At 37.2% G+C, this 18723-nt stretch overlaps 1 protein-coding gene across 4 annotated transcripts in view; it reads right to left on the bottom strand.

Annotated features, from left to right (window-relative positions):
- The window catches only part of USP9X (ubiquitin specific peptidase 9 X-linked), a 461171-nt gene that overhangs the window by 47741 nt on the left and 394707 nt on the right, over window positions 1–18723 (bottom strand). For all 4 annotated transcript variants that reach the window (XM_059158617.1, XM_059158618.1, XM_059158616.1 and 1 more), the window contains 7 exons: window positions 15381–15468; window positions 12270–12612; window positions 10449–10544; window positions 9447–9658; window positions 7911–8151; window positions 6966–7115; window positions 5631–5751 (listed from right to left, as the gene is read on the bottom strand). In XM_059158617.1, coding sequence (XP_059014600.1) covers window positions 5631–5751; window positions 6966–7115; window positions 7911–8151; window positions 9447–9658; window positions 10449–10544; window positions 12270–12612; window positions 15381–15468 — 1251 coding nt within the window. The remainder of the gene's footprint in view (window positions 1–5630; window positions 5752–6965; window positions 7116–7910; window positions 8152–9446; window positions 9659–10448; window positions 10545–12269; window positions 12613–15380; window positions 15469–18723) is intronic.

Raw genomic sequence — 18723 nt, 5'->3', positions numbered from 1 at the left:
CAGCATCAAGCCACCAGAGCTTTGGGCTGCCTCTGTGAGCTTCTGTGCTTTTTCTTATTTTGTGCATCCATTAGAATAAGATGTGTCCTAAGGTATCAGAAAAGCCTAAGAGGTTACTCTCTGGCTGTGGGAACACTCTAAAAAAATTTCCATATAAACCAGTGTTAACTGCTTCTTTAAATGTTTTACACCATTTTGGCTTACAAAAGTTTTCATAGGAACACTCTAGTTCTGAGTAGGAGAAACCTACAGTCATTAATGTTTACCTCAAGCACAGGGTTTTTTTCTTTTTATCCTCCCCCACAGTATTAAAACACCAGTTTCATTCTTTCTTTTTCTTTTAAAAAAAGATTTTTATTTATTTGACAGAGAGATCACAAGCAGGCAGAGGCAGGCAGAGACAGACGAGGAAGCAGGCTCCCTGCTGAGCAGAGAGACCGATGTGGGGCTAGATCCCAGGATACTGGGATCATGATCTGAGCTGAAGGCAGAGGCTTTATCCCACTGAGCCACCCAGGTGCCCCACCCAGTTTCTTTCTTTAAAGATTTTATTTATATGGAGAGGGGGAGGTAGAGGGAGAATCTCAAGAGGGAGAATCTCAAGCAGACACCATGCTGAATGTAGAGCCCCATGTGGAACTCAGGAACTCAATCTCATGACCGGAGTCAAAACCAAGAGCTGGATGCTTAACTGACTGAATCACCCAGGCATCCCCACCTTCCTTTTAAATCACAGTGAAAATAAATATTTTGAAAACCACATGATACAATTCAGCGTTACCAAACATTCGAACTTAAGAATAGTCAATCAACTTTAGAAAGTACATTATTACCATCAAATTATTTCCAAGGTAAATATGCTATGATTAAAATACCACTTGATAAATAAGATGGCTTTAGAAAAAATTAAAAGCCTTTTTTTTTTTTTTTTTGGAAGAATAAAGGTAACTGAAAATTACTGTAATTGCCCTATGGCAAGCTAATTTTATAGGCCTGAAAATAGTCTAGAACTATCTTATCAAAAAATCTTCAGTTTGTGGGCTGTCTGGCTGACTCAGTGGAGCATATGGCTCTTCACCTTAGGATTATTAGTTCGAGGAGCAACGCTGAGTATAGAGATTACTTAAAAACAAAATGAAAACATCTTAAAAAAATCTTCAGTTTATATTAAAACTACTGTTTTTCCCTATTCTGAAGGGATAGTGACACATAATGTAACTAAATAAAATATAAATTTCTTATAATCAAACATTTGTGAAGAGCTTCTCAGGTCATTAGATATTCATCCCCTGTATTATTTTTGTGATTAAAATAACATTATGTCATTTTATGAGTATAATCTCTATTATTGGGCATTTAGATTTTTTCCCAGTATTTGTTTTTTTAACACTGAGGATTCTAGCAGCTAAATCTTCAAAATTATTTATTTCATCAGGAAAAAAAGTCCTGCAAGCAGAACGAACCATTAAGGTCCAAGACTTCTAACATATAAACCAAATTAGTCTCTAAAAATAAACCTATTCATAGGCTGTATCTGAGAATGTCTTACTGGATTTAAAAATATTGTAAGTAGGGACACCTGGGTGGCTTAGTCGGTTGGGCTTCTGACTCAGGTCATGATCCCAGGGTCCTAGGATTAAACCTTCTATGAGGGTCCCTGCTCAGCAGGGAGTCTGCTTCTCCCTCTCCCCTGGTCCTGCTCTCTCTTAAATAAATAAAATCTTAAAAAAATATATATAAATGTGTATTACTTCCTCAGTTTAATGAAAAGGCCTGGAAACAAGACACCCCAGTAGTACTAAGTTTCTGGTTTCTAAATACCCTCTCTCACAGAGAGGAGTAATGGCTGATTCCAGGGCTAGGATTAAAGTACTAGATGAACTTTAAACATCTTGGGCTATATATATATAAAACACATCACAAATAAGGTTGCCAACCAGTAAATGTAGAAAGAATGATCAAGTTAAGTAAAATCACCATTTTGCAACCATTACAGGAAAAACCGATTCAAACAATAATCACAAGGAATGGTTAAACCAGTAAGTAAAAGTCTGATGAGAAAAGAGTTAGAGTCTCAAAACATCTCTCCAAAAAAGGAAAAGTAACTTTACAAAGGAGAAACCTGCAGACATCAATTAAGTGATCTGGGATAATGTCGCCAATGAAGGACAAATGGACGTATGCCTCCTGGTATAATGCTGAGAAAGAGCAACATGTAAGTGGTATTCTGAGAGAAATGTACAATCTGTATGTAACATCAGGAACAGACAAAACCCAAGGAGACACATTCATACCACAACTGATCTGTGCTTTTCAAAACCATCAACCTCGTAACAGTGAAACACTGAGGAACTGTTCCAGATTCAAGACACCACATGAATCATTCAATATAAGAAGCTGAATGGGATTCTCAACCAGAAAACATTGTTTTAAGGTTTATTATGGGGAAAATTAGTAATTATGTATAAGGTCTATAAATTAATTTATCAATGCTATATTCTTTTTTAAAAAAATTTAATTATTTATTTGAGAGAGAGCATGAGAGGGGAGGTCAGAGGGAGAAGCAGACTGCCTACGGAGCTTGAAGCCCAATGTGGGACTCCATCTCAGGTCTCTGGGGATCATGACCTGAGCTGAAGGCAGTTGCTTAACCAAATGAGCCACCCAGGTGCCCAATGCTGTATTTTCTGATTTTGATTAATACTGTGGCAATTTGAAGAGAATGTCTTTGTTCCTATAAAGCAATAGGTATTTAGGGATAAAAAGATAGGGTATCTACAACTTGTTCTCCAAAGGTCAGAAAAAAATCTTACACAGAATGACATAACAAGTATAGCAAAATATTAACAACTATTGAATCTGGGGAAGGGTAAATGAGATTGTACTGCTCTAAGTTTCAAATTACTTAATAAGAAATTAATTTTATTTTACCTATTTTTAAAAAGAGTTTATTTATTTTGACAGAGAAAAAGTGAGAGCACAAGCAGGGTAAGTGGCAGGCAAAGGGAGAGGCAGACTGCCCATGGAGCGGGGAGCCTGATGTGGAACTCGATTCCAGGACCCCAGGGATCATGACCCGAGCCAGAGGCAGACACACAACACTCAGGTGTCCTGAAAATAAGTTTTTTAAAAAATATTTTATTTATTTATTTGACAGGCAGAGAGGCAGGCAGATAGAGAGAGAGGTGGAAGCAGGCTCCTTGCTGAGCAGAGAGCCCGATGCGGGACTGGATCCCAGGACCCTGCGATCATGACCTGAGCCGAAGGCAGAGGCTTTAACCCACTCAGCCACCCAGGTGCCCCCCCTCCGAAAATAAGTTTTTAACGGGAAAAAAAGTACTCTTCAAAAATAAGAGACAAGTAGGGAACAGAAGAAAATAAAGCACCTATCAGTATAACCTTCAGGGAAATAAGTCTATTAAGTTATTACACGTTTCTAAAACCCCAATTAGCTCATAGTCAAGTGGCAAATAAGAGAGTCAGTATAATGTAGAAGGTGCCAGTACAGCAGAAGAAGTGCAACTTTTGAAAACCAAAACCAAAACCAACCTAACGAAAACCCCTTAGCCTGGCAGCTGTACAGCAAGGGGCCCTTTTAACTTCTTAGGAAAATGAAAAAAGTGAGCACCTGCATGCAGAGCTCATCTTGAGAAGTGCACTCCCAGCCTTTTAGGACTCTTGGCGGGTGTTTGTTCTGGGCCCACTTTAATGGCAGCCCATCTGTCTCAGAGCTCCACTTCTCCCTGTGTCATCCCAGCACTAACAAGTCAGCATTTTCTATTGGTCTCATGCCTTTTCATTATCTGCTAAGGCAGCCTTCAGTCACAATCAACTACCTGGTGGGCTGTTCAAGCTCTTTCTTTCTTTCCTTTCCTTTTTTTTTTTTTTTTTTTTAAGATTTTATTTATTTATTTTACAGAGAGAGATCACAAGTAGACAGAGAGGCAGGCGGGGGGTGGGGGGGAGCAGGCTCCCTGCTGAGCAGAGAGCCCAATGTGGGGCTCGATTCCAGGACCCTGAGATCATGACCTGAGCCGAAGGCAGTGGCTTAACCCACTGAGCCACCCAGGCACCCCAAGCAAAATTATTTTTATTAGTGCTGTTTAAACTCTATGTGAAAGGGCTGCCTAGACTAGGGTATTACAGCCCAAGCAGGGTAAGGAGGACATCCCTGTGGGAGGAGGGGAGAAAAAATTTCAAGAAAGGCCCAAGACGTAAGAACCTGAGAACAGGGACTCTGCTATGGAAAAGGTGAAGAAGGAAGTCCTACAACAGTAGCTGTACAGCAGGCAAAGAACAAACAGATGAGAGGAGGAAGAAGAAAAGCTCCAGAAAACAGTGAAATCTGACAGATTATATAATACAAATAATAATGGGCAACTATTTTGAGAAGTTATTAGAAGATGCATGGGATGAATCTGTTAGGTGTACAGAAAACTAAGGGAATGAAAAGGAGACATTATTATATGCAGTAAAAAAAAATGTTGTCAGTAATCCAGGCAAATTACTTTTCACACTATTGAAATGTAAATTTACATTTTAGTGTCAATTTTAGATAAGAATTCAAGCAAAAATGGGGAGAATTTGAGAATAAGACTTAAGTTTTCATCCCATGATAGAAACTCAGTAGGTATCTAAAAATACACAAAGACACAGTCGGACAAGGTTTATTTACAGATATAATGGTATAGACACATATGAGAAAAAAGCTGAACGTTGAAGTAGTTGTTTCTAAGGAATAAAAGAAAAACAGTGCCACAGATAACACATGGCCCATAATACGGTGCAGAGAGAGGTCAGACAGTAAATATTTAAGGCTTTGCGGGCCATAGGGTGTCGGCCACAACCACTGAGCTCTATTTTAAAACAAAACCAGCCACAGTTAGTATGTAAATGAATGAGCATGACTGCACACTAATAAGTTTAGGACACTAAAATAAAAATTTCAGGGGTGCCTGGGTGGCTCAGCGGGTTAAACCCTCTGCCTTTGGCTCAGGTCATGATCCCAGGGTTCTGGGATCGAGCCCCACATCGGGCTCTCTGCTCAGCAGGGAGCCTGCTTCCCTTCCTCTCTCTCTGCCTCCTTCTCTGCCTATTTGTGATCTGTCAAATAAATAAATAAAACCTTAAAAAAATATTCATATAATTTTCACGAAGCACAAAATATTCTCTTGATTCACCCCCTCTCCCCATTTAAGAATGTAAAAGCCAGGGACGTCTGGGTGGCTCAGTTGGTTAAGCAGCTGCCTTCGGCTCAGGTCATGATCCCAGCGTCCTGGGATAGAGTCCCACATCAGGCTCCTTGCTCCGCAGGGAGCCTGCTTCTCCCTCTGACTCTGCCTGCCACTCTGTCTGCCTGTGCTCGCTCTTGCTCTCTCTCTCTGACAAATAAATAAAATCTTAAAAAAAAAAAAAAAAAAAAAAAGAAAAAAAGAATGTAAAAGCCATCCTTGGCTCCTAGGCTATACAAAATCAGGCAGTGGGCTGAATTTGGCCGGTGAGCTGTAGTTTGCCAACTCCTGATGTGGTCTACATAACAAAGCATATTCCATCTAGACAGAGAATTTGTTAATATACCCTGTTATGGTCCAGCATGTATTTAATGAACATTACAGATATAAAAAACTTACCTGGTGGCATAAGCTTCATAAGTACTCTTGCTCCATCTCTAAGAGGAGGCATATTTAGGCTGCTGCCTAAGTCTGCAACTTGCCAAAGGAAAGAAATGTATCTGGGATGCAGTGACATTATCTACAATACAAAATATACAACATACTTAACTATAAAATTATATGCCCCCCCCCGCCAAAACAGCTAAATAAGTAATTTTGACACTTCTGCTTCTGTCATTGCCACTCTCTCTAAAATGGCCTCCCTTACCCAATCCTCCCACCTGTAGAAAGCCTTCATGATACAAGACCGAATATATTACCCAAGCTATCTCCAGTAATTTCTGTGAGGCAGCTTTTATTATTTTAATTATTTCTCTCATACATGTAAGTTAGACTCCATATATGCCAAAAGCTGTCATGCCTGCTAATAGTTAAATTCCTAATCCAACTGTTCTAAGGGAGCCTATTCTTCTGACACTGGAGTAGCTGGTTATTATCATAGCCATTAAAATTCTTTTGGGGAGGGGTGGAAGGAGAGGGTAAGGAGGGGAGGAATCACTGTTTCTTTAGGCACAAAATATGTTAAGGACAACTTGAAAAAGACTGCACATCCTACAAAAACAGTTGTGAAGAAAGGATTCACTTCTGTGGTATGAATCAAGATACAGTGCTATTTTTCCAAGTTTATATAGTAAAGAGTTTTAATTCAGCTGCATAACAGATTCATTTTATATAAACCTAACCATACTGTATCTAGAGGGAAATGTTTTAAATTTCAACCAAAATACGATCACCTTTCAGATCTATTCTGAAGTTGATGGTTAACTATATAGTTATATGATATTTTGCCATATTAAGTGTAAACTTCTCAAGGAAAAACAACAAAAAAAACGTTATATAAATAGCCGGCCCTTCAACAACATGAGTTTGAACTTCACAGATTCATTTACCACATTTTTCCCACAAATACAAGAGGGTACTATAAATGTATTTTCTCTTCCTTAGGGTTTTAACATTTTCTTTTCTGTAGCTTTATTATAACAATACAGTATATTATATGTACTATATAATACAATCAAAATATGAGTATACATATAACATACAAAATATGTGTTCATCAACTGGCTGTGTTATTAGTAAGGCTTCTGGTCAACATTAAGCTATAAGTATTTAAGTTCTGGGGGAGTTAAAATATATACATGAATTTTCTACTTCAACTGGGGGCTGGGTGGGAGGAATGAGGGGCAGGTGGTCAATATGAGGTCAAACTCGATTTCTTTATTCTTTGTTCTCAAACTGTATTTCTTTAGTCTCTTAATGCCTTGCATATAGTAGCTCAAACCATCTACTCACCACCCCAGGTAAACAGCTTTCCACTTCTGGATTGGGACCATCACTGTAATGATTACCATGGTTTCCAGGAGACCCAGTTGAGGAATCAGAAGAACTATCGGGGCTTGAAGGCATATTGGAACTTATTTGTGTAAGTTTGGCTGTAATTAGCTGAAAATAATATACTAAGTTAGTATCAAAGACAAGAAAAAAATATTCGAAACAGAAGTTAGTAACCTACCAAAAAACAAACTAGAGGCAATACTTCCAGAAATACCAATTGTAGGTGCTGCCTAACAACCAAATAGTTGTTTTCACAAAAGTTCTACTGTATTTTAAGTACTATTAATGCCAGTCTTACTGTTACAATCCAAATACCTAATAAAGAGCCTCACAAATAACAAATGCTCAATTAACATTTACTGAATAAAATGTTAACTAGTGAAATGAAAAATAATCTCAGGTTTGAATTTTATTCCTCAAACAAACAAACAAACAAACTGGGATGCCTGGGTGGCTTAGTTGGTTAAGCAGCTGCCTCAGCTCAGGTCATGATCCTGGGATTGAGTCCCACATCGGGCTCCTTGCTCAGCGGGGAGCCTGCCTCTCCCTCTGCCTCTGCCTGCCACTCTGCCTATGCTCACGCTCTAACAAATAAATAAAATCTTAAAAAAAAAAAATCAAAAAAAACAAAAAACCCCAAACAAACAAACACAAACAAAAAACAAAAAACCAACATTTTATTCATTTATTTGACAGAGATAGAGAGCAAAGCAGGTGAGCATCAGTGAAAGGGAGAAGAAGCAGACTTCCCAGCAGGCTTCTCGTGAAGCAGGGAGTTGACAGAGGGCTTGAACTCGGGACCCTGAGATCATGACCTGAGCCAAAGGCAGATAGCTTAGCACACAACGCCACCCAGGTGCCGCAGGTTTAACCTTGAAAAGTTTAGTAATTACAGATACTTACTGATTTATCTTTCAAGTTTAATTGTCCAATCAATTTTCTGTCGTCTGCAGGATCAATCAGTTCACCGCCCACAAAGAGCTCAATTTTTGTATGAGCTACATTGGCTTTAATACGATTGAGAATATATCGTCTTACTGAACCAATCGTATCATTTGTATGAGACCATACGTCCAAGTCATCAACTTGTCTGCCCTGGTTTGGAAATCGAACTATAAAAGAGAGGTGTTTACCACGGAAAGCTCTGGGGGAAAAAGAAAGAAAAAGGAAAAAACATTTTAGTCAGCAGAATTTCTTATATTCTATGAACTTAATATTGAGTATTTTCTTATTTAACAAGAGAAAAGTGAACTAATAAGGATACTTGTTATTTTTAGGATCTTGAAAATACAACAATCATTTTCCACTGTTATTCTTGTACCTATACATGAGGAAAGTGAGACTTATTTTAGATCATGACCTGAGCCAAAGACAGCAGCTTAACCGAATGAGCCACCCAGGTGTCCCACTATGATTATTTTTAAATATGAAAAATAAACTAGCTTGAGAATATTAACAAAAATCCAAATATGTAATTTTTTCTGAAAAATTATTAATATCAAAGTTCACATCCAAATAATATTTATATTGATAGTATATTTTTAAAAAATTATTTATTTGAGATGAGAGTGAGTAAGCGAGCAAGAGAGAGCAAGAGGGAGGGGGTGGGGAGAGGGCCAAAAGGAGAAGCAGACGCCCAGTTGAGCAGGGAGCTCAAAATGGGGCTTTATCTCAGGACCCGGAGATCACGACCTGAGCCACAGGCAGATGCTTAAGTGACTGAGCCACCCAGGCGCCCCTGATAACATCTTCTCACAGGGAAGATATAACGAATAAAAATCTATTCAAGAAGCAACTTTAGGGGCACCCGGGTGGTTCAGTCATTAAGCGTCTGCCTTCAGCTCAGGTCATGATCCCGGGGTCCTGGGATGGAGCCCCACATTGGGCTCCCTGCCCTACGCGAAGCCTGCTTCTCCCTCTCCCACTTGTGTTCCCTCTCTCACTATGTCTCTCTCTGTCAAATAAATAAATAAAATATTAAAAAAAAAAAAAAAAAGCAACTTTATATAATTTCATGGTTAGCAATGAGAACTCTTTTAAAATACTGATTGCATTCATTCTACAAACATATCTAAATTATACTCTTTGAATTACTCAATGGTAAGACCTTAAAAGAAATGTTAGTAGACAATTTTGAAGTATTTCCTGCTGTATCAGCTACCTGTCAAAAGCACTTTAAGAGTTTTTACAATTATTCTCCAATCTTACTATGCAATTAACTGTATAAATGAATGGCATCAAAATACTTCAACTCCGTATTACCCTTAGCAACACTTAACAGGTATTGAAGTCATGGCAAGAGCAACAACAAAAAATACAAAGAGGAAACTAGAGTTAATGACCTATCAAAACAACAACAAACAAACAAAAACTAGATCCTGGGAAAAAAGGTCTAGGAAAATACCAAATAGTTAATTGGAAGATCAGTTATTCACAAACCTCGACATGGGTAGAATTGTTCTTTCCTCGTGATAATCACTGTCACATTCATTTATGTACTCTCTTAACACAGTTAATACACGAACCATTCGAACAGCCTCCTGCCTTGCACAATTAATACTGTCTTTGTCACCATCCAAAACACAGAGTGTGTCATAAGAGGCTTTCAAACGATCAAAGCAAGACTGAATGAAGTCTTCATGGATTACCACCTACAAATAATGGGCCAAATAAAGACAGTCAAAAGATGCTTTAAAATGTAAAAACAACAACAACAAAAATACATATAAAAACATTAATTCAATTAAAGATGGCAACAACTAATTATTTAAAGACAGCCAAGTTATTTAACCAAAGTCTATACTGATAGTAAAACATACTATGTTTTGTCAAAGGAAGCTAGAGTAATGTATGTTAAGAAGTTATGAACTAGATATTTAAAAAATGGACTTTGGAGTAGGTGACAGAACCAAGAGAAGAAATTCACTTAAAATTCATACCAAAATTATACTCAAAATAATCACCTCACGTAATTATCAAGACAAGATTAATTTGGACAGCATTTTGTATAATGGAGAGACTAAATATTTTCGACAGATATATTTTTTAAAGATTTTATTTATTTGATAGGCAGAGAGGCAGGCAGAGAGAGAGAAGGAAGCAGGAAGAGAGAGAAGGAAGCCCAACTTGGGGCTCGATCCCAGGACCCTGGGATCATGACCTGAGACGAAGGCAGAGGCTTGAACCCACTGAGCCACCCAGACGCCCCGATAGATATATTTTTAAAAGTCACAACCTTGAAGTCAAGATCTAACCTGAAATCAAGAGTCAGATGCTCAACTGCCTGAGCCACCCAGGCATTCCCCTTTTAGGTGTATTTTTAATAGGAGTTGAAACAGAACAATTTAGTTAATTCAGAACTGAAAAAAAAATTCTTATCAGTGAAGAGTTCTTTAATCAGAATTCTAATTTGTGGAAGTTTTAGTGAATGTCAATCCTCACCTGATTGACTTGTAGCCTCGGACCAAGGTTTGTATATATTTCTTTAAGAAGATCTATAGCTCTGCTGGCAATATCGTCATTACTTTGAATCACAACCTAGGTTCAAAAGATTCAAATATAAACAACGTTCATGAAATATTTTAGCTGGACACTTCAACTCAACCCACACCCTTGGTTATTTTCAATGCATTACTTGGTAATAATTTGAGGCTATATTTGACATTCAAGTAAATCAAGTAAAATTAAGTAAAAAAAAAGAACAAAACAAACCAGACCATAGAAAGTAGTAAAATATAGAACTCAAGTCTTTGAATAAAGCAATTTAAAAATGGAAGGCACATACTACTAAGAACAAAATATGCTTTGACCAGTATTAACCCTGCAAATCGACACCTTGAAACCAAGTTGTAAGACACTGAAGGAGGAATTCAAATTACTTAAAAAGAAACAAAATATGCATGAAATACACTTTAGGACAAAGAGCTACACTACACGCCCCTCCAGTTCTATAGATCTTTATCACTCATCTAATTATACTGGTAGTGTTCAAACTATGTGCAGAACTCTAGGGGGTTGAGGAAATGTTTTAAGGCTGAATCCTCTGTAGGCCTAGGAAGAGGGAAGGCTGTGAAGCACAGGGGTAATGAGCAGAAAAAACAAAAACCCAAAGAAAAAAAACAACAGGCTCTCTCTCCTCCAACTACTTTTACATTCTGGAGTACTTAATGAAAAAGTCTGAATAACTGAATGACACAGTAAATGGTCCATGGTCAGCAGAAAAATATATTAAAAAAATATGAACTGCTGTGAACAGGCCAGACTTTTGAAGACAGAAATAATACATTGATACTATATTGCCACAACATGGACAGGCCCGGAGGGGACTATGCTAAGCGAAATAAATTTAGGGAAAGACAAATACCATATGATTTCATTTATTTTTATGTGGTTATCTAAAAACCAAACAAATTAAAAAACTGATCTCATAGGTACAGAGAACAGACTGGTGGTTACCAAAAACAGGGATGGACAAAATGGGTGAGGGTGATTAAAAGACACAAACTTCTGTTTATAAAATAAGTACCAAGGATGTAAAGTACACCATCGTGACTATAGTTAATAATACTATACTACATTCTTAGAAGCTGCCATTGGTTAATCTTCAAAGTTTTCATCACAAGAAAAAAGAAATTTGTAATGGCCTGTGGTGATGGATGGGGTGATCATTTCACACAGATACAAATAACAATCAGTATGTTTTGCATGTGAAACTAATATAATGTGTCAATTTTATCTCAATTAAAAAAACATATATATTGAGACTAAAAAGGTGAAAAAATAAACATCGTATTTCGCTCCCTCAGGTGTTTAAAAACATCCCAAGTTGAAACACTGCCAATGAAATATATATTTGTAGTTCATTCTAAATAGTCTTCTCCTCTGTTCTGTTTTAGCATTGCATGTGTAACAACATTAATACTGAAGGAGAATGGATCTACACTAAATGAATGAAGAGAAGAACAGTAACTTCCATGGAGAGGCATGAAAAATGTGTACGGTCAGTGTATTTCTAAACACACCCAGAAGGACATATTCTAAGCAAAGACAAAAGGATCATCAGTGACAGAGGGGGAAGGGAAGGGAGAGAAGAAAAACAAACCCAATGACGAATGACCCAATAAAAGATGAACTATCACTACCTTCTGGAACAAGCATCAGAGCAGCATACACACATAATTTAGATGCAAAATTGTCCCCCCTTTCGCTATTTGAAAAATTTCATCGGAAAGAATGTTTATCAAGTTCCTACTTTTCACTTACCCTCCAAAGATAGTCTAATCCTATTAACTCCAAATCATCCATCATATATGCTCTCCTTTTGGCTACTAGTTTTCCTTCTCGACAATTCACAGCTTTGAAGAATCGCTCAAAACATTTCATTCCATTCTCAGTTAATAGGGATGGATCAAGCTGAAGCACATTACTTTCAAAGAAGTCTTTATTTATATCAGGATCCAAGTCTGGTTCATCCCCCATCAACTTGGAATACCACTTAAAGCAGGCTTCACGATCACAAAGGTAAACTGCATTCTCTGCTAAGCATTTCCATATTTGTTTTGCCTGAGGAGCACATAGCCATAGTTGGCCATCCTTCAATAAAAATCTTGGAAAAACATAAAAAATGAGCAATTAGATCTACCTAATTTTTATGGTGAAAGGTAATCTATCAATATATGTAATAATAATCCATCTATCACAATTGTATTTAACTACAGTTAAAAAGATGTCAGTGCTTATTAATATCTTACCAAACTTAATTTTTATGTTGTAGTAAAAACTAAAAATAGTAATAAAAATTAAAAAATAAACTAGGTACTAATTTATTCATTTAACAAAGCATATATTGGATGCCTACAATGTGACAGGAACTGGGCCTAAACTGAATAAAAGATTTGTTTACTGAACTTTAAACAGTTTGATCTTTGAAACCAGCTACTGTAAAACTAATGTTTAATGGGTTGAGTTTTACCATTCTGCTTCTAAGGCATCACTGGAAAATGAGGTAGTTTCCAAGTTACTTTCACACATAAACATTTCATTAACTAATTTAAGTCAAAATTCTTTAAGTTTAATGCTTTCTGATGGTCAAATACGCATCACTCAGTACCTGGACACATTAAACAGAATAATTTCTGTATGATTTAAACTTTTTCTGTTCATATGTAGCAGGATACTTATCAATTATTCAGTGATGCTCTTTTTAGTTTTGTGAATATTGGTTATTAAGACAATGAAGGCGAATTTCATTATAGCTATCTCTTCTGTTAACTCTATTTCTTTCAGCATTCCTCCACCTACCTATCTGCGAATGACAGGAAAAGAGAACACCTCACTTTATTCAAAATTAGCACAGAATTTCTAGCTAACATAATGATGGCTCCACACCCAGTTATGGAGTAAGGTGCATGTATTTCATGTCAATGGGTTCCCTCATTACTTCCAAGCATTGTGGGATCTCAATCCTAGGGTTTTTGATATTTTAAGAGAACTGTGGAGCTATGAGAGGCTTTCTAGCACCTAGTCCCATCTAACCCTGCTACCTCTCATTTACAGATACAATATGAAATTCCTCTGTGGTGACATACATGGTTTTTCGAAGTCTATTGTTGTTTTTTAATAAAACATTCTTCAAGCAAAAACTCCACTTGGAAGTCCAAAGTATAAAATACAAGTGGGGCTGTCCCAGTTGTTGGGAGGAGGGGGAAAGAAAGAAGAAATGAGAAATCAAATCTCCACTGCTTGTTTAGAAATCTCAAAGGAAGTTCCTTAGAAGCCTTAAGGCTCCAAAATAGATTTGCAAAAATCACTGTCTACTATAAAAAGGACAGACCTTGAGTCAGATCTAGTGGTGTCCATATTGGCTGCGAAATTTCAAAGAAGCTGGTTTAAGCCATGCTGATCTCCACTTTTTTTTGAAGAGTTTATTTATTTATTTGACAGACAGAGTCACAAGTAGGCAGAGAGGCAGGCAGACAGTGAGAGGGAAGCAGGGTTCCCGCTGAGCAGAGAGCCCTGATGCGGGGCTCAATCCCAGGACCCTGAGATCATTACCTGAGACGAAGGCAGAGGCTTTAACCCCAAGTCACCCAGGCACTACCTCCAGTTGCTTTTTAATCAAATGGGGAGAATACCTGCCTTCTGCATGGCTATGAGGATTAAATACAAACCATTTAATACAGGACAAGTAAAGCAGTAAGTCAGGTGTTTTCCCCTTGAGTGTGTTGCTATAGGTCATGTAAACAGGTGCAACAGACCATGGAGTAAAATAGATCCTGCGACAAACTTAAAAGATAGTAGGAATCATAACCATTTTTCTGTTCTATATAACCTAAGGGATACAACACATACCAATCAGTAACAGTGGCTCACTATGACAGTGATTTTTTTTATCTAGACAGGCAAGTCCTTCTATTTGGGTGGTTGAAAATCAAAACACACACAGAAAAATAATTTCATTTTCAACAAATGCCAAACTTCTTAAAATCTGGTGGTGGGAGTTTTTCTTAAAGTTAAAATCATGTAACTATTTACATAAATGTTTTCCAGTAGATAAACACATAGTTTAGTAATACACAAGTCCATAATTAACATAGCTCAGGAGAAAAAAATCCCCCAATATGTCAAAATAATAAATGCAATAGATTTCCCAAAGCACTGACAATCTGAGCATTTCCCCTAGCACACTTATGAACTGAATAAGCATTTCTGCAGTATGTGGTTTTTAAATTTACATGAAACTGCTCGTCAAAAATTCTTAACAATTTCAAATCTGTAAGTGTATAAGCATTAAAGGCTAATTATCACTGAGGAAATTCAAATTTAGCCTTGGACTACATTTAGCTATGGCTCAAGGGGATAAACCTCTTTGCCTCATCATCAGCAGAACAATGTTATTGACACATTCGGACCACCTCTGTCAGCCACTGCAAGGATAAACAAGGCAGCAGTGGACAAAAACCATTCTTTAAGTGTTGAGCCAGCAGCCCCCTGTCTCCATTTCCTTATCGACTAGGATACCATTAAGGTGATTATGGCTCTCCAGCTGGCTGTATCAAAATATGGGAATTTATTCTTCAAAAATACACTTATTTTTAGCGAAAACAAATATGAAGAAAGAAGTCTATCCAAAAATCTTAAAATGTGCTCTCTTCAAATACTGCAAAGAAGAAAAAACTCAGCCAATAATTTAATAAAAAGTATTTAATCATAACCAGTTAGGGAAATGTCCTTTGAATTTTAGGTAATCATTTCCATGTGGGAATATAAGGTGGCAGGCAAAAAGTTCCCCTAGCATGACCTAACTATACAGCACATTAACTAAGCACTCTTGATCTGTCATAAAGAGAACAACACTGATGATTTAAAACAAACCTAAGGAAGTTAAGCCGCTCTTGGACTTCTTGAACATGACTGTATCTACTTCCCAGCCTCACAGTTTGGGGGTCATAGTCTTCATGATCTGCAAATTAAGAAAAATCATGCATTATACACATGGATCTACAACACTGATGACTTTAACCAAAGGATATTAAGTCAGTCAAAAAGTCATTAATTCTTTATTATTTACTAATTATTTATTCACTAAGTTTGCTTAGTTTACTAATTATTTATTCTCTACCTATCTCTTATTTTCCCTACAAAAAACCAATTTTTCTTCTACTTAACCAAAAGAAAGCGATCTATTAAATGTGCCACCAAGAACAATTCTTCAGGGACACCTGGATGGCTCAGTTGGTTGAGTGTCTGCCTTCTGCTTACAGTGATCCTAGGGTCCACAATGGGCTCCTTGTTCAATGGGGAGTCTGCTTCTCCCTCTACCTACCTGCCACTACCCCTGCTTGTGCTCTCCTTCCCTTTCTCTCTGTGTCAAATAAAAAAAATCTTTAAAAGAAACTATTAGTAAGAAATGAGATGAGAGTAAATTAAATTCAAGTGTCTATGGCTAAGGCTAACAAACTGGTTCCTCTCAGAATGCAAATGTTTAGAGTCTATTTTATAACCCATTATGGGGAAAAAGTTCACATCTGAAAAAGCATCTATCTTGAGACAGGATTCAAATACCCTAAAATTCACACATTTAAAATGTACAATTCAATGGTTTTTAGTATAGGCAAGGCCATGTAAACATTTTTGTCAACTTTTTTGGTCATCCTTATGTGTGAAATAGGATCTCAACGTAGTTTTGATTTCCATTAACTTAGTAACTAATGATATTGAGCGTCTTCTTGTGTGCCTTAGCCATTTGTTATCTCAAGAGAAATGTTTAAACAGATCCTCTCTCCATTTCCTAACTGGGCTGTCTTTTGAGTTGAAAGAGTTCTTATATATTCTGGATTTAAGTCCTTTGTATCAGATATGATTTACAGTTATTTTGTCCTGTTCTTTTGTCATTTAACTTTCTTGGTTGTACCATTTCCAAGATCTTACTTTTCAACCTTCTTAGAATGTTATTTTCCCCTAAACCAAAACCACAAAAATTTATTTCTATTTTTTTCCTAGCAGTTTCATACTTTTAGGTCTATGATATGTTTTTTAAGCTTTGTGGATGTAAGACGCAGGGGATCAAACTATTCTTTTAGATGTACATACATATATTTTTCAGCAACACTTACCAAAAAGACTTCTTTCCACTGAACATTCTGGACACCCTTTTAAGAAATCAAGCATAAATTTAAGGGCGCCCGGGTGGCTCAGTGGGTTAAGCCTCTACCTGAGGCTCAGGTCATGATCTCAGGGTCCTGGGGCCCCACACTGGGCTCTCTACTCAGCAGGGAGCCTGTTTCCCCCTTCCCCTCTGTCTGCTTGTGATTTCTCTGTCAAATATATAAATAAAACCTTAAAAAATATTTAGGAGTGCCTGGGTGGCTCAGTCATTAAGCATTTGCCTTCAGCTCAGGTAATGATCCCAAGCATCCTGGGATGAAGTGCCATATCGAGCTCCCTTGCTTCTCCTTCTTTAGCTCCCCTGTGCTTGTTGTATTCCCTCCTGCTCTCTGTCATAAATAAAATCTTTAAAAAAAAAAAAAAAAAAGTCAAGCATAAATTTAACTATTTATTATTTCTAGATTATCAATTATAGTTCACTGATGCATACATCTATTCTTATGTCAGTACCACACTGTCTTGATTATGGTTATTTTGCATTAAGTTTTGAAATCAGGAAGTATTACAGGCCAGCCAATTTTGGTTTTTACCATCAAGACTGTTTTGGCTATTAGGGTCCTAGGGTCCCTTGCATTTCCATAATTTTTAGGATCAGCTTGTCAATTTCTGTAAAGAGAGAGAAGTTTGGATTTTTATAGGGATTGCACTGAATCTGTAGATCAACTTGCAAAGTACTATGACCTTAACAATATTAAGGGTTCCATTCAGTGGATATGGAATGTCTTTCCCTTTATTTAAATCTTTAACTTTTGGGACGCCTGGGTGGCTCAGTGGGTTAAGCAGCTGCCTTCGGCTCAGGTCATGATCCCAGCGTCCTGGGATCGAGTCCCACATCGGGCTCCTTGCTCCGCAAGGAGCCTGCTTCTCCCTCTGACTCTGCCTTCCACTCAGTCTGCCTGTGCTCGCTTTTGCTCGCACTCTCTCTCTGACAAATAAATAAATAAAATCTTTAAAAAAAAAAAAAAAAAACTTTAAATCTTTAACTTCTTTCAACAATATTGTCCTGTAGTTTAAAATGTACATACAAGTTTTGGGGGTGCCCGGCTGGCTTAGTCAGTGGGGCCTGAGACTCCTGATCTCAGGGTTTTGTGTTTGAGGCTTGCACTGGGTGTAGAGAGTACTCAAAAAAATAAGATCTTTAAAAAAGCAAAAAGAAGTGTATGTTTGATACTCCTTTTGTTCAATTCATTCCTAATTATTTCGTTCTTTGTAAGGCTACTGTAAATAAAATTATAAAATTTTTAAGGCTGCACACTGCTGAGCATACAGAAATACAACTGACATTGTAATCTTAATTCCTGCATTCTAGATCAACTCATTTATTAGGTTTAATAGATTTTAGGGACTTCTATATACAGATGTTGTTTTCTGTGGTAATAGTTTTGCTTCTTTTCCAGTGAGGAATTATTTTTCTTGTCTAGTTGCTCAGGCTAGTACCTGCAACAGAAGATTAAATTAGAAGTGACTAGGATGGACATCCTGGTCTTATACCTGTTCCAAAGGGGAAAGCAGCCACTTTCACCAGTAAGTATGAGGCTATCAACTGTGAGATCTTTGAGATGCCCTTTATCAGGCTGATAAAATTACATTCTATTCCTAGTTTGTTGAATGATTTTAAAATGAAGGGTGTTATATTTTGTCAAATACCTTTCACCTACTGAGATCACATAGTTTTGTTCCTTTACTGGATTAATACGCTGCATCACAATGGACTTTTAGGTGTCAAATCAACTTTGTGTTCCAGAGATACATTCCAATTAGTAACAATACATAATCCTTTTTTCTAAGATTTTAAGAAATCTCCACACCCAATGTGGGGGGTTGAACTCACAACCCCAAGATCAAGAGTTGCATGCTCTTTTGAATGAGCCAGCCAGGTACCCCATAATACTTTTTATGTTGCCCAATTTGGTTTATTTTTGATGATTCTGAATCTATACTCATAAGGGATATTGGTCTACAGTTTTCTTCTGATGTCGTTGTATTATTTTACTATCAGGGTAGTTAACTAACAAGTTCATAGAAGGAGTGTTCCTTAATTTTTTTTAAA

Source organism: Mustela lutreola, chromosome X (genome assembly GCF_030435805.1).
Source record: "Mustela lutreola isolate mMusLut2 chromosome X, mMusLut2.pri, whole genome shotgun sequence".
NCBI classification, from domain to species: Eukaryota; Metazoa; Chordata; class Mammalia; order Carnivora; family Mustelidae; genus Mustela; species Mustela lutreola.
The sequence above is the reverse complement of the archived record's forward strand: the minus strand, read 5'-3'. Positions and strand labels throughout refer to the sequence as shown.